The sequence below is a fragment of the Pomacea canaliculata genome, linkage group LG13 (genome assembly GCF_003073045.1).
Source record: "Pomacea canaliculata isolate SZHN2017 linkage group LG13, ASM307304v1, whole genome shotgun sequence".
NCBI lineage: Eukaryota > Metazoa > Mollusca > Gastropoda > Architaenioglossa > Ampullariidae > Pomacea > Pomacea canaliculata.
Genome location: NC_037602.1, coordinates 18895529 through 18907490, shown reverse-complemented (window position 1 = coordinate 18907490; position 11962 = coordinate 18895529). Strand labels below are relative to the sequence as shown.

At 36.4% G+C, this 11962-nt stretch overlaps 3 protein-coding genes across 3 annotated transcripts; 1 reads left to right on the top strand and 2 right to left on the bottom strand.

The window, feature by feature from the left end:
* Positions 1–182: 182 nt before the first annotated feature.
* Positions 183–1810, bottom strand: LOC112553562 (60S ribosomal protein L36-like). The gene is made up of 4 exons (XM_025220864.1): positions 1760–1810; positions 1401–1496; positions 710–844; positions 183–318 (listed from the first exon to the last, which is right to left on the bottom strand). The coding sequence occupies exons 2-4, from the start codon at positions 1494–1496 to the stop codon at positions 229–231; spliced, it is 321 nt and encodes a 106-aa protein (XP_025076649.1). The 5' UTR covers positions 1760–1810; the 3' UTR covers positions 183–228.
* A 191-nt stretch (positions 1811–2001) lies between these two features.
* On the top strand, positions 2002–8380 carry LOC112553905 (zinc finger protein 236-like). Its single transcript, XM_025221389.1, has 5 exons — positions 2002–3215; positions 3721–3898; positions 4137–4220; positions 4725–4944; positions 5207–8380. Exons 1-5 carry the CDS (start codon positions 2022–2024, stop codon positions 6075–6077), a joined length of 2547 nt encoding a protein of 848 aa, XP_025077174.1. The 5' UTR covers positions 2002–2021; the 3' UTR covers positions 6078–8380.
* A 589-nt stretch (positions 8381–8969) lies between these two features.
* Positions 8970–11955, bottom strand: LOC112553907 (myeloid-derived growth factor-like). Its single transcript, XM_025221391.1, has 5 exons — positions 11775–11955; positions 11338–11388; positions 10857–11009; positions 10486–10546; positions 8970–10109 (listed from the first exon to the last, which is right to left on the bottom strand). Exons 1-5 carry the CDS (start codon positions 11898–11900, stop codon positions 10027–10029), a joined length of 474 nt encoding a protein of 157 aa, XP_025077176.1. The 5' UTR covers positions 11901–11955; the 3' UTR covers positions 8970–10026.
* Between the last annotated feature and the right edge of the window lie 7 nt (positions 11956–11962).

Below are 11962 nucleotides of genomic sequence, written 5' to 3'. Positions count from 1 at the left end.
AGGTTAGGTAAGCCAGCATGCTTCTGTCATATTTAACAAAATGTCCTTCATGCTCAGTGCAGAGAATTTCCATGAATTGCATTCCAGATAGGTATAAATACTCCTATTAATAAAGAACCATTGCTTCTATACTTTTTTGAAAGACAACATGGCACAACTGTCAAAAATGACACGACTGCAACTGTCTTTCCAGATTTTAATGGCATGACAAAAGTCCAAAAACACTGTTTACTTGGCTGCCTGCTGTGCCTTCCTCTGTTTCTGGAGGACCAATGCCATTTCTTCTCTCTTTCTCTTGGCACGAATGTGAGAGCCCAACTGCATAAATGGAGCAACAAATTAAACTGGTGACTTGATTGCCCCTTCTATTAAATGATACCAAGACCACCCTTACTATGCATTAGAAACACCTAACACCAGGGTACAAGAATTTAACCAACACTTGCTTACTGACCCTTTTGTGATTTACTTAGTAAAACTGAGATTCAGCATGTGATTTTACCCGAAAGGGTGTTTGATACTAATATGTGAGAATGCAAACGCAAAAGCATGAAAACCTTACAGCAAAACAATCCCCTTAAATAGGTGCCACATGCCTTGGGAAAAAACTGGAATGCCCAAGATTACTGGGGGAGCACTTTTTTGGTGCACCAAGGGACTGCTTCTGATAATTATGAACCTAGGAGAAATAGTAATGGTGAACACATACCCGTTTTTTGCAGAATTTAAGGGCACGTTTATCTTTTGAAATCCTTAACAATTCCTGGCATCGTCGTTCATATGGAGCAAATCCAGCAATCTCACGTACCAGGTCTCGCACAAAGCGTGCATGCTTTGATATTGTCTGCACATAAAAAGAGGTCTCAATGAAGAAATTCAAGCAATGTAAAATGAAATTAGAACTAATTCTTAACACACACACATTCTTCACAACTTATCTGCCCAGTCCGTCTTACGCTGATCTTATGCAACTACCATGGTAGCCTATGAGTGATAGATTATATTATTGGCATTATAAATATTACAGTTGAATTGATACATACACATTACCTAGATATTCTTGATGGGATGAATTTTAGGCTGGCTATGCTGAAAGCATGATGCATGGAAAACAACCAAAAATTGGGTGAGAAACTGCGTACTTTAAATTTATTACTTGTTTTAAAAAATGCATTCGAAGCGGAAATTTCTCTACTGAGACTATTTCGGATTGCATAGCATAGTATACAATATATGAACTTATTGCTCTAGACAAAAAGCGGCAACATCTGAACAGATGAAGTCACAGAACGTGATAGTTAAATGAACATACACAAGCCCCTTTTAGTTCAGTTTTTGTTATTACAGCATTTCATATGCATCAAGAAATACTGATTTTTTCTTCCTCTATTTTCACTTACCCCCTTTCTACGGGTTGGACGATCTTTACGGCCGTTGGCTAATCGAGTCACTTTGTGACCCTTCTGAAGTCCTACTGCCAGCTGATAACGAACCATCTAAGAAAAACACAAATGCCATTATAACTTTTTTGTAGTTATACTGTGACAGTAAATCATGCGTAGCCGATTAGTAATCTAGCACAACATCGAACATATATCTCTTTAACTGTGATAAAATAAAAATTATGGGAGCCAAGAGTAGAATTTAACGTGGCAAAATTATTACAAACTTTAAGCAAGTATTTTTTGTGAATTAATAATGCGTATATTTTGCCAGATGAAATAGATTTAGATGGTACTAAAGCATGTAGTCCACTCACTGTTGTGGTCAGGAAGGAAAAGGAACTGCGTAAAGTACGTCTTCCGGTTATATTAAAAACAGGAATTAGCTCTCCACACAGAAAACAATATATATATAGTTTAGAGAGAGAAAGTGAGAGAAAGAGGGGAAAAAGAAAAATTGTAAAAAGTTCGTAATGAGTAATATAAAAATAAATTCTTAATGCTAGCAATTCATATTGGTCCCGAGTAGACTTTTTACTTTTTGTCAAGAGAGACCACTCGTGCCGCAGTAACAGCAAAATGTTGGTAACGATGTGTTTGTGTCGGTGTTGCAATGGATTGTTTGAAGATGATCTATGCCTTGCAGAACACATCCGTGAATGTGACGGTGACGCCTTTAAGTCTCCTGCACAGCTATTTGCTTGTGAAAGGGACCGTTTCCTGGCTTTGGTTGCTTCTTCTATTTTACCTTCTGAAGAATTTGAAACGATACGCTTGGCAGCAAACGAATGTTGGCAAACGAAGTCGTCTGCTAGCCAACATGCGAATAAAGGTTCTGATTTACCAGAATTAAGCAAGTTAGTATCGGATAATCTTTGTTTTTTAAATAGCAGTGAAGATGTTTGCTTAGAAGCAAAGCATGGAGGAAAAGATGTTTCAGTGGAAGAATTTGAAGAATTCAAAAGTGGGAGTGAATCTGAGGGACTTGTATTGGAAAACAGCATGCACTGTGAAACTCAGAGTTTTAACTGTGTTGACGAACAAGTCCAAAACACTTGTTCCTTAGATTTGTGCAATTCATCTGATTCGGAATATATTCAGTTCTCCTCAGAAAAATCTGTGAATGATGGACTCAACAGCGTGGAGAATTCGCAGCTAAAAGACTCAGTTTCCAATATGGATAATTCAACGTCCACATTATTAAGCATTTTAAATACATCTGATTTAAGAAGTACTCAGATTACATCAGATTCTTGCATATTTTTAAACAGTTGTTCAAGTTTAGTACAGAAACCCAGATCCACAAGCAAAGAATCACTTGATGAAACTGCGAATACGCAGGTCACCAATGATGAAACACTTCAGAGCAAAGAAATTTGTCATGTTACATCGCAGAGTGCTTATGCTTTGCTTCAAAGCATTGCTGCTGCTTCGGGAATGAAACAACAACAGAGCTGCATTGCTGAGCTTGGTGAGTCCCAGAAGAGGGAAAACTCCACAAAACAGAAACATCTTAACTCAAGGACAGAAAAACTAGTTGATATCCATCAGTCTGTTGCTTGCAACATGAATAGTGAAGGCAGGCCAGTGTCTCGTCAAAAAAAGACTGCCTCAGCAGGGAACAAGGCAAAGCTGGAGGCTATGAAACAAGAGATTTTGCCCCTTTGCACTTTGATTCCCGTGGATACAGATTTACAGTTAGAAACCAAGTTCAGATGTAATCTTTGTGGCCATACTTCAGTGCATGTTGCAGTAATGCATAGACATCTGCAGGTAGTTGCTTGTTTTATGCATCTCACATTAATCCTGAAATAAAAGTTATCAGCCACATGTGAAAAGCCATGAGAAAAAAGACAAGCAATAGATTGGCTGATTTAAATGTTACACATTTCGTAAAGATTAAAAGTTAAAAGCAAGTAGACAAATTTTATGCATATATTTAATGTTATCTTGTATGAGCTTGTATATTATTACCTACAAACTGGAGCTCAGTAAAGTGTGGAATAAAGCAGCTATCGGTGGTAGTTATTTGAAGTGAGAAACTTGTGTAACTGCCTGCTCATTGCTTTTTATCTGTTTTTATGACCATTTTGCATGTTGTCTTTGTTAGTCGCTTATAGTATTAATAAAATCATATTACATGAAATTAAAATTTAATTTTAATGTTATCATTTCATTATTTATGTATAGCAATATCGTTTTGTATAACCAAAGCCCACTACTGTATATTTGTGTACTTGCATTGACCAGTCTAGTAGTTACTCTTACTATCTGCCAGCAAACACACAACAATGGAGGTGAATTTCAGTGTGATCAGTGCAACTACCGATGCAACAGACGGAGTAAAATGACTCAGCACCAAGCACGCCACTCGCAGAAACTTCTCTGCCATCAGTGTACAGCTACTTTTGTGGACATGTCATCTCTAAACAGACATGTAATGTGCAAGCATACTGGTACATCAAATTTTATCCTTCATGTTTAATATAAATTGTATACTCACACCAATATATTACTTTTTATTTTTGTCTCACCTTACTTCTTATCTTTTTTTTTTTTATGATCACTTTAAACAATGTTCAATTCCAATAGTTGTATAAAACATATTCCTTATACATTGACATTCGTCAGTAGTATATGTATAATTATGATGTGATTGGGAAGTATGTATTTATGGTAAATTATCTGTTTCAGATAACTCTGTGCTTAAATGTCACTTATGTGATTTTGTAGCCCCTCATTCCAGCGGTCTGACAGAACACTTGCGAAAACATACAGGTGATGAAAATGTTTTAAAGTGACATTAATCAAATAATGCCGCCTATATCTGCTGCTATGTTGACTGTAGTTCCATTGTTTTGTGCAGTATATAATAATTTTTAGTTAACATTCATTCGCCATTACAAACATCTATTTTAATGACAAGGGCTGTTGATTCAGATCTCGTGTTAGTCATGTGCATTTCCTCTCTGGATATGATATCTGTTTATATGGCTGGTCTTGCTCTATGTGATATAGCATTAGGTGTTGATCAGGGTACTGAAAAACCAACAGATTATCTCATTGTAATTGAAGGTTTCAAATTTTGTACAATGTGTAAATTTATAGATTTATCTCCGAGAGTTAATGATTTTGCAGGTTTTTAAAGCTTTTATTGGTGTGTACTGAGTGCAACATTAATTTTCAGCAAAAAGACTCCAAATTGTTTGATGTTTTTCTTATATAGTAACTGTGTATATAAAAAAAATTATGTGCATGATTATGGGATGTATTTTTTTTCAGGAGACATGCTGTCTTGCAATTTCACTGGCTGTAATTATCAAACCCCATATCAGAGAGCTCTACGTGTGCATCAACGACGCCACACAGCAGATAAGACATTTACCTGTAACTTGTGCAACTATCAAACTCCAGAGTCTTACTGTCTCACTAGACACCTCAAAACACATGAAAAATCGCGTCCATTTAAATGTAGCAGCTGTTCATTTACTGGAATCACCAGGTAAGTGTCTTTGATAGCTTTAAGAACTTCACTGTCAAAAATAAAATTCACCATTTGAATGCCAGTTTCATAAGATATGTAATGATTTACTTAAAAATATTGAATTTGTCAGTTGAATGAACGTTTATAATGTTATTACTGACATTCCTGTAGTCAATAATACTGATAGCAGAAACTCCCAGTCATCTTGAGTTTTACCTACCCATGTTGCATTCATTCTTGTAAAAATTACATTTTGTTTTTCCTTATTCAATGATACCAGGTATGAGGTACTACGTCACATTCGAAGCAAACATTTCCAGCAAAAACGATTTGCCTGTGATAAATGCAGCTTTCGTACGTCTTATGCCAACAGCATTGTTAAACATTTACTTGGTCACATGGGTTCTGCGGCAAACTTGTATGCCTGCCCTGTTTGTCAAGAGCAGTTTAACTCCACCACTAGGGCTAAGAAGCACATGCAGAGACAACATGGAAGAAATGATATGAATGTGCTGGTGCTTCAAGAGCCAGTGAAAATTAATGTTGCGGACTACCTCTGCATTGACAATGGTCCTGTTAATGATGTTGCTGCTGTGGAAAGTGACTGTTCAGGTATGCAGCTACCAACAAACATTTCAGATGGAATACCCGAAGATGCTGATGTTAGTGCATCTGTTGACCCCATGAAGCTCAGTTTTCACTTCAGTGATTTGGTGCCACCGCCACCATTGCCAAGCAATGCTGTTAGCATCACTCGCTCCAGCTCTATCCCAGATCTCTTCACATTCTCTGGAATGACCTCCAGCATGCGTTCTAGCTCACAGTCTGATCTCTTGACTTTTTCTGGAATCAACATCACTCGTTCAAATTCCATGTCTGACCTGGTGTCTTTTGCCAGCAGCATGTGTGGTGAAAGCAGTGGACCCCTTCACATGGATGTCAGCCTGTCCGATGCAACAGCTCCTTCTGTGGACATGCCAGCTTTATCCCTGGTGGATGGAACTCAAGTGTCACTTGGTGAAGAAACCAGGCCAGAATCTCCAGGTGTCGTCCTTGCAATACACTGTTCAAACTGCTCAGCCTTATTGATTAACGAAGATGATGTGGATGCTCACAACAGAACCTGTAATGGACTAGTCCAAATTGTGTAGTTTCTTAATCATGCATAAACCTTCTGTTTTACCTCTATCTCTGGTACATTTATATTATGTATCCATTTTTTTAAAAATCAGGTCTCTGGACAAGAAACATTTCGCATGGACAGGAATGTTTGACAATTTTGCTTTGTGCCCCTAACCTCTTTTAGTCAGCTATTAGTAATGCCTTCCATCTTCCGTACTGAAAATGTAGGCATGGTTTTATGGTCACCAGATAATTGATATTTTGATCCAGTTGACCAAAATTATTCTATTGAAGCCAACATCAATGAGCTTTATATTTTAGTTATGGAAGAGGCTTGATGTAAGACAAGATTTATGTCATGGTGTAAACCTGTTTAAAAGATGACTTTGATAGTTCAAGTAAGGTGTTTACATGCAAGCTGCTATTTTTGTCTACTATATGATTGCAAAAATGTGTTACAGGCCAACTAGATATGAGGAAATCTCTCCACTTTCAAGCTGGGAAACTTTAAAGAATACCCTTTGTTACAACAGAAATGCTCGTTCAGGGTAACTTTAAGAAATCGGAATGTAAACTTTCTTGGCAGACTCTGCAGTCTGGAAGCTCTCTCTAGGACAGTCAGATTAAAGCATACTTGTGACATGCCATACCTTCATTCCATTGCATTTAATACATTCCAGCACATTTTTTATACCTTACTTTTGTAAAATATCGTAGTTGTAGTCTTGGAGAGACTGTCTCTGGTTTTTTTTTAAGTCATGAATTTAAATGTATAGCTAGCTATACAAATCTGTTAATTTTCATGGTAAATCAGTTGAACATTGCTTTTTTATTATTAATATTTGCAGAAGCACAGAAAAGGATGAACACAGCATTTTTGTCTTGCTTTTAGTACTGAGGTTAAATTTTTACCTCAACTTGAAATGCTTGTTATGCTCAAGTAGCGATCTTAAAAGACAACATGAGTGGTCAGCAAAAATTGCTGGAAATAGAGCATAAAGTACCACAGAAAAATATTCCAGTGGTATTTTATGACAAAGAAGCACAAGAAGTATATTAATGTTTTTCTCTTAATCACACCTGGATTTGTCGATATAGCAGGAAGTGATGAAAGGGTAGCATCTCAAAAAATAGCATCATCTGCATGCGCTGAATTTGAAGAGGAAAGATGCAATGCTCAGTAAAAGAAGACAGAGCAGGACACAATATGCTGCTGCCGAATGTTCTCTTTGAACCTCAGATAGAGTTAGATTGTACTCATTTAGGAAATTCTTTGTTCAAACCTGTCATGCAAACTTTGTCCCCACACTGAACTGAAGAATCTGCTCAAAACAAAATTGATTGTTATCCAGTCAAGTACAGTCCAAGTACAGTCCAAGCAAGTCTTGGACTTTCAGTAAAATGAAGAGATCCTCTTCCCACAGCAGTGCCAACTATAAAAAGCTGAGCTGCTAAAACCAACAACAATTGCTGGTAAAAAGCTTAAACAAAGATCAAGCACCAGATGTGCAACATCGATGCTTTCTACACTGCTCTGATCTACAAATAATGTTGTGACAGAGTCACAAACACATTATCAGCCATAACATTGTCTAGCAAAATGCTAAAAACTGACAGTGTGAGAGCACCATCCCAGCCTGCAAAGCTAGTTGGCTAGTAATGGTGGTGGTACTAAAGTGGTGGAGAGGGTGCTATTCTAGTGGGATAATCACTTCAGGCCCATGTGGCCGCCACTTACAAACCCACCATGAGCCGATGTAGGGCCCATTTTAAGCCGAAGTAGGGTTGAGTTGGGGCCCTATGAACTTTTGCAGATTGGGATTGGTGTGTGTGTGTTCGAAACAGAAAAAGAAGAGTAACAAACATTAGGAGCTTTAATGGGAATGGGCAAGTAAGTATTAGCAAATTTATAGCATGGAGCTGAATGAGGAAAAAATAAATTTTGATGTGGAGAAGATTTACCAGTCTGTTGAATGAATTAGGTTTTGACTTTTCAATTCTTTTTCAAATCTGTTGGGCTGTATTCCAAAATCAGCTGTTTCATTTTCAAGGTAAAAAATTGTATCTTGAACAGTTTACGCTATTTATTATTATATTCTTAGTGGCAGGTGTGAATGGGGTATATCTTGAAAATTAGGCATAATTATGTACTCACATTTGGGGAATTGTTTTAAAATGATCATAAAGAAAAAATGTTGCATGGGTTGTCCTTTAAAAGGCTTTTCATGATAGAATAATTTGTTAATACCAATTCAACAAATGCATTGTTTTGATGTTAGAGTACTGATGCTTGAAAACATTCCAATTTACAGAATAAAGGTTTTCAAAATTACATTTTCTCATTTATATACAGTGGGTCTTTGTACATGTGTGCATGCATATGCATGTCACTGCACTAAAATCTGAATGTTTTATCTCTACATCTAAATAGCAAAATTAATTATTGAATTTGTAGAACATATTTGCCCATTGGAGGTAAGCTCAATTAACTGTGCACATAAGTCTTATATTGCCTATCTCACCGTCTACTGTTATCTAATGTTCATGAATGGTCTGCGCAGAGAGTGCAGTCTATCTTGGTTGTGATGCTGTTACAAGTACACATTATCATAGACATAGAAAGGGACACCTGAAGATATTGATAGCACAGTGTAGTGATCTTGTAGAACAAATTGGCAGCTAGCATAGCCCATGGTGGAGTGAGTTGCAGTAATCAAGCCACAACAAAATTGTAGACATTGGTTTTTGGTGGCTGAAACCGACAGAAAAGGTGGGATGTAGCTGATCTGTGAAACTCATGGAAGATAAAAATGCAGATTGCTCCAATCTACATTTGTGATCAATTTTATTTTTGACACAATAACTGTCTATGGAGAACAAAGAGCTACAGTGAAAAAAAAAAATAAAAAATGCCCACACGAATATTTCACATTTTATTTCCATTTACCAAACAGAAAAAAATCCCACGAGAACAATACAAAACAGTTTCCCCAAAATGTAAGATTATCATCTTTATCTGTGAAAATTTAAGCCTTCAGTTGATCTAAGCTAAACAAATTTCTCCTTTAGCATCTCTCTAGTTAAATGCAGATGAATGAGAAACCAAAATTCACAGCCATAGGATTTGTAATCATAATAATAATAAGGATGCTTGTATGGCACAAAATCTCAGCATGTGGTCAGGCTCTCTTCACTCCACCTTACCGCGTGCTCTCTCTCTCTCTCACACACACACAAAGCACAGAGCTATTAACCATGGACAATACAAGACTGCAGTTTGAATAAAATTACTGAAAGATGTATTTCCCAAACAAGGCGTCTTTAATGACAAGAAATTTGGAATAGGCTGAATGGTTTAAACTAAGAATCACAGCAAAGTTCCTTATTATGGGTCCTGCACAAGAGAAGGATCACTTGCCAAGCTTTCCAGTTTAAAATTATGTTGTAGGATGCTGTGGTCTGCCAAAAATCTAAGATGCCTTGATGGAGAGTAGATGGCAAGCATATTAGATAAGGAGGCAAAGGAGGAGGCAAATGAAGCTTGAACATATTCCCATCAGTCTATCATTAACACAGACTTTAACAGACAGCCAATGGAGCATACAGAGGTGTGGTACAATTAAATACCTGATTTAAGTCTGTGAAAAGGACTTTGAGTCAAGGTTAAGAAACAAAACTCAGCTGAGGCACTATATGGTTCATTTTTCAGAATTAAGAGATGAGAGATACAATGTTAAAATATGAACTTTTGACAATTCTTGGATTTCCACTCAAGTGAGCTAAATCAAGTAATTGATTCTTGCCTAATCTAGTATATTTCTTTCAAAAAAAGTGATTTAACACAATTTAGCAATAACCCTGTTTTGCTACTGCAACTTGATTTTTCCTCCAGCAAGCCCCTTCTTAATTAACGACTATACTTTTCTTAGTGAAAAATGATCACCACCACCCCCCACCCCCCAAAAAAATAAACAAAAATTATAACTCTCTCTTCTGTTTGACTTCAGCTTGTATTGTCACTCTCTCAAGATGATTCTTGAATGCTCCATCCACACTTGACACTGTAACAGTAAGATGTTATAATATAGTACAATATTAAAAATAAACAAAGTTCTAGTATTGCCATTTTGGACATTATCAAAATTTATACAAAGATGCATTATATGTTTCAAAAGATTTGAATCATTCTTGACGAGTTCTCACTGCCACCTTCAAGAATTTAAAAGCAAAGTGATCTTCTAATCTTCAATGTAAAAATTATGAGCCCTCTATTATTGATCATGTGGGATAGGCAAAAGGTTTTACAAGATAATGTGGAAAACAAAAATGCTCTGCGAAGTTATACTCCATAAAACTTACTTAAAATGAAACCATAAAGAAAAATAAAGGACAGCCAAAATGTTTTCTGTAATGTACAGAGTAGCAAAATTATCTTACATGAATTGGATCCAAGATTCACACTGTATTCCTTGTTTGACAAAGGTCTGTCACCAGTATCCTGTTAAAAGTTTGTTGATCACATGTTGCATAAATTAAAGTAATAGATATTATACACCTGATGAATCTTACCCTAGGAATGTATAAATAAATAAATTTAGGGATCTTATGGCATCAGCTAAAATTAGGCCTGGGGGCTTGTAAAATCATATATATTACTAAAACTCGATAGTTTTGTTGGAGTGACACATTGAATGCAATGTTCACTGCTGGCCCCATATACCAATTAATGTTATATATAAGATAAAAAGAAAAAAGTTTTTTTACTGTTTCTTTTTAATTTCATTCCTTTTCCTAAGTATTTAACTTACAATGGCTTCACAGCTTTCCTGAATGATCTTGACACCAGGCCCAGAAATGCTCAGTGAAAATTTCTGGAAAAAAAGGTAAGACACCTGGCCCCGAGCGACTGTGCACTGGATGCCTTTTCTGTCGTTCACATATTCCACAATAACCTGCCACTGCTGCAAAAATGTTTAAACCAACATATTATGAATTTTTAAAAAGTCTTGTTGACCTTGGGATAGTACTGCAGCATCATGATGTCAACCACACAACTGAAGGTAAGGATTATTTTATTTAAATACATTCATATAATAAGACCAAAAAAAAAAGTCAAAACAAAGGAATTTCCTGTGTGCTTGACTGACATCAAAGTGTCTTGAAAATGATTCAAACTCTGCCTTATGAGCTTAGGCTGTCAGTTTGCAGTTCAGAAAAGAAATACCCCATTTCCAAGTTTAATTAACTGTATTATGATTACTGATAATGCCAAGATTAATGAAATCATACCTCATTTGTGCCCCCTTGTGCTTGATATGTAAAGGAGCATTTATATCCTTCCTGCAGATGAACAGGTGGTTTTTTTTTACATATTTTATTAATAATTTATAACAAGATTCTCTTTGATCTTTTAAAAAAATCTTTTTGATTTTTTTTCGATTCTGCTGCAAGGTTTTCAATTTAAATTCCACTCAATGCTTTTGGAATAGTACTTGACAAGCCCACCAGTTTTTACTTCGATCATTCAAGCATCTCACTCTATATATATATTTTAAAGCTTTTCTTAAGTCTTCAGACTGCTTATGAATTTAGCAAGTTAACAACAATCTTACATGGCTTGTAGGAGTATTTTCACACACATAACTTAGCCCTTAATCAAGCCTTCATTCAAGGGCTATGGTTGAGCTGCCTTCATTCTTTCGGTTCTTCAGTTTTAATGTACTAACCCAGTCTTTCTCAAATACCATAGTCTGTCCGCCAGGTTGAACATTAAATACATCTTGTACACTGTCTTGTGACTGGCAAAACACGAAAAACACAACTAATAACACAAGTGAGACTTCGGTGTTCATCGTGGGCAAAGCGTTTCTCGAGCAGACGGCTTTGCCGGAAACGCATGTGGTCCTATGAAACT